Source organism: Daktulosphaira vitifoliae, unplaced genomic scaffold (assembly GCF_025091365.1).
Source record: "Daktulosphaira vitifoliae isolate Bord-2020 unplaced genomic scaffold, ASM2509136v1 Scaffold_4, whole genome shotgun sequence".
NCBI lineage: Eukaryota > Metazoa > Arthropoda > Insecta > Hemiptera > Phylloxeridae > Daktulosphaira > Daktulosphaira vitifoliae.
The window spans coordinates 10,189,497-10,192,964 of NW_026099575.1; the positions used below are offsets into that span (position 1 = coordinate 10,189,497).

The 3,468-nt window shown below is 30.9% G+C and overlaps 1 protein-coding gene across 1 annotated transcript in view; it reads right to left on the minus strand.

The window, feature by feature from the left end:
* Positions 1-1,684: 1,684 nt before the first annotated feature.
* Positions 1,685-3,468, minus strand: part of LOC126904928 (52 kDa repressor of the inhibitor of the protein kinase-like) — a 3,078-nt gene continuing 1,294 nt past the window's right edge. Inside the window, exons 2-3 of the mRNA XM_050684333.1 lie at positions 1,945-3,462; positions 1,685-1,872 (exon numbers count right to left, since the gene is read on the minus strand). Coding sequence (XP_050540290.1) covers positions 1,685-1,872; positions 1,945-3,462 — 1,706 coding nt within the window. The remainder of the gene's footprint in view (positions 1,873-1,944; positions 3,463-3,468) is intronic.

Below are 3,468 nucleotides of genomic sequence, written 5' to 3' on the forward strand. Positions count from 1 at the left end.
AATGTTGCAGAATTTATACGAATTTTTTTTTAATAAATCTTATCAGTTAATAGTGTGTGCATTAGGTATTATGTATGTCCCCAATTATAAAATTAGCTTATATACCAGTCAACCGATCCAATGGTCAGTACCCGGTTTGTTGTAACAGTTGACCGCACACAGTGCATCCCTACACTCTTGTATTCTCCCTATGAACCAGTTCAAAGTTGGCACCCCCACCACCCGGTGACATCATGATCACCGGCCACTACACAAATGCCGCTACAACAGATTTTTTTTTTCTCATCTATACCACCGAGGCGACAAGTTGTCTGTTCGTTTTTTTTCGTTGTTGTGAAAACCACGTTATTGTATTTTTTTTTGTCCTCCGTTTTTTTTCTATTAAAATAAAACGTTGAGTCGACCGGCCGTCAACCAGGCTGTTTATTGTATTTTTTTTGTCCTCCGTTTTTTTTGTATAAAATAAAACGTCGAGATGTCCACGATGGCGTAAGACACAACTATGGCCGGTGGTGGGCCGGCACTTCTCAAAACAACAGCATCAAGTACAACATGAAACCCCCCTTTTCAAACCCCTTATTAATGTTATATATAGCACCTCTTTTTATTTTTTTTTCCTCTTTTCTCATGACTATATATTTAAAATTATATATATTAAAAATTTTCAATNTATATATATTAAAAAATTTTCAATAATTAAAAAGAAAAAATATTATGTTATACATGGCCTTTCTCTTTTATTAATATTTGTTTTTATCAAAACCTAGTAGCTCCATCAACAAGTACTATCTTGTTTGGCGCGGCTACTAGGTCACTGTCCAGTGTTCCCCCTGGTCAGTGGGTAATTAGTAGGCCCTCTGTTTGGCTGAAACCTTACAAATCTAATCACCTAATAATAAGTAATTAAAACTGAGAAGATATAACTATTAACTTCTTAATAAATTATTTTTTTTTAGTTAATTTCAACGAAAACTGTGTTTTATTGTCCAAGCATATACCTAAGTTTTNTTCAACGAAAACTGTGTTTTATTGTCCAAGCATATACTTAAGTTCTCTGAAATATTCAACAAAGAAACAAATAATTTGTTTCTTTTGAATATGGTAACTAGTGTAATTATTACACTAGTCTCCATATTCAAAATAAAATAATTTAAATATGTGCAAATAGTGTATGAGATTCAATTATAGAAGACATTTGTAGACAGACTATTAGTATAATGCGTGAGCAACATAATAAATTCAAAAATCAGCACTAATAAAAAAATATACAATTAATAAACACTAATATTACTATAAAATTTTTGCTTAATTTTTAGAAGTTATAAAGAAGAACAAATGTTTTATATTATTATTAACATTGCATGGTTCTCATAGAATAAATCTTTTGGTTGCAGATATGTGCAACATTTTTAAAGTAATAACCAATATTAATAAATTATGTTTATTTTATTAAAATATTATTTTGTAATAATTAAAAATTATAACAAAAAACCTGTAGTTTTTTAACACAATTGAGTGCAGGCGCGCACCCAGGATTTTTTTTTGGGGGGGGCTAAAACATTTTCCTTACACACAATAGAAAGCAATTACTACTCATTTTTAAACATTTTTATTATTATTATTACCACAAATTATATAGTATACTGTTTTTAATATTTTCAATAAAATATTATGACAAATTAGTTTAAAATTTAATTTTTCTGGGTCCCTTTTCAGATAGAACTTCTAATACTTCGGATTCTTTAATTTGTATTTCTCGATGTATGTGAAGATTTGCCAGTCCATTTAATCGTGACTGTCCCATAGTATTTCTGAGGTAGGTTTTGATTCGCCGTAGCGTGGAAAATGATCTCTCAGCCGTACTTGTACTTACTGGTAACGTTGCAAATATTTTCAAAAGTATAAATACTGATTCAAATACTTTTAAATCACATAAATTTAAACCATCGATTGCGTTTAGCGGTAAAGTATAGCAACCATTTTTGAATTTTTCGTACCACAATTCGAATTCGGCCTTTGCGACTGAAAAACTAATATGTTGCATATCTTTTTCATAAAATACAAAAAGATTTTTAAAACTTGAAATTTGTTCATCGGTTGGAGTATGTCCGGTAGGTAAAAGACATTTAAAACTTGTGAGAAGATTTTTGTGTTTTAAAAATCGATCAGACAGACTATTAAGAAACGAATCAATCCATGGAACAAAAATTGAACGTCTATAGTATTCTTCAATATTTTCTGATGGTGCATTAGATCGTTTAGTTTGGTGTTTCGTTAGTCTAGGTGTGGATAGAGTAAAGTCTAAATTAGAGGCAATTTGTTGTGCTTCTAGAAATAAAAGCTTAAATTCATTTTCTGCGTTACTTCTAAGCCGATGGAGAATAGACACTACACTTCCTACTTGGTTAACTGCAGTAGAAAGATCTATATCTGTCGTTTGAAGTACTTTACTTATTGGTAAAGTATAAGCTAATAATTTCTCTGAACAAAGTAATGAAATTATAAATGTAGATTGGCGAATACTATTTAAAAGTAAAAATGCACCAGATGATGAGTCCTTACAGTTCCACGATTGAATTTCTTCTAAAGCCGCCACTACAGGTAATAAAAATTGATTGAATACTATTATTGAATCGTGTCGTTCAACCCATCTAGTTGGACAAAACTGCACTAATTTAGTTTTATTAATATCAGGAGCTAAAATTTGAATTTGATTTTTTAAAATAATTTGACGTTTTGGTGTATTAAAAAACGTGTATACTTTTTCTATTACGCCAAAACTATTCCTAATAGATATTACATCAACAGCATTAGATAAAGCCAAATTTAAGCTGTGTGAAACACAATGAACATAGAGTGCAGTTGGATATTTTTCTGTTATACATGCTTGGACACCTTTAAATCTGCCACTCATTGCTGCAGCTCCATCGTAGCCTTGTCCGCGTAAATAATTTATGTTGATACCACATGCATTTAATGTTGTTAAAAGTACATCTGCTAAATTTTGACCCGAAGTTGATTCTACTGGTACAAATTTTAAAAATTGTTCAACTATTTTAAAATTGTTTTCATCGATACACTCAATATATCTTACACACAATGAGAATTGTTCGATTGAGGAAATATCAGACGTTTCGTCAGCGAGTACGGCAAAACATTTAGCACTATTAACTTTAGTTACAAGTTTAGATAAAATAATTTCATCACAAGCATCAATTATTTGGTTCTGAATATTCCAACTAATATACGTTGAATTTTTTCCGCAAGTCATTAAATGTTGTTTTAAATTTTTGTACCCAGAATCAATTCGTGCACTAAGCAACGCTCGAAAATTACCTTCGTTGCACTCAGGTTCTTGTTCTACGTTAAACGTTCCGTAATCTCGATGTGCCCCAAGTGGCAGACATTGTCTTCCACACAAAATAATCGTTTTTATTATCGGTTTCAGTTTTTCTTGATTTTCTAAAG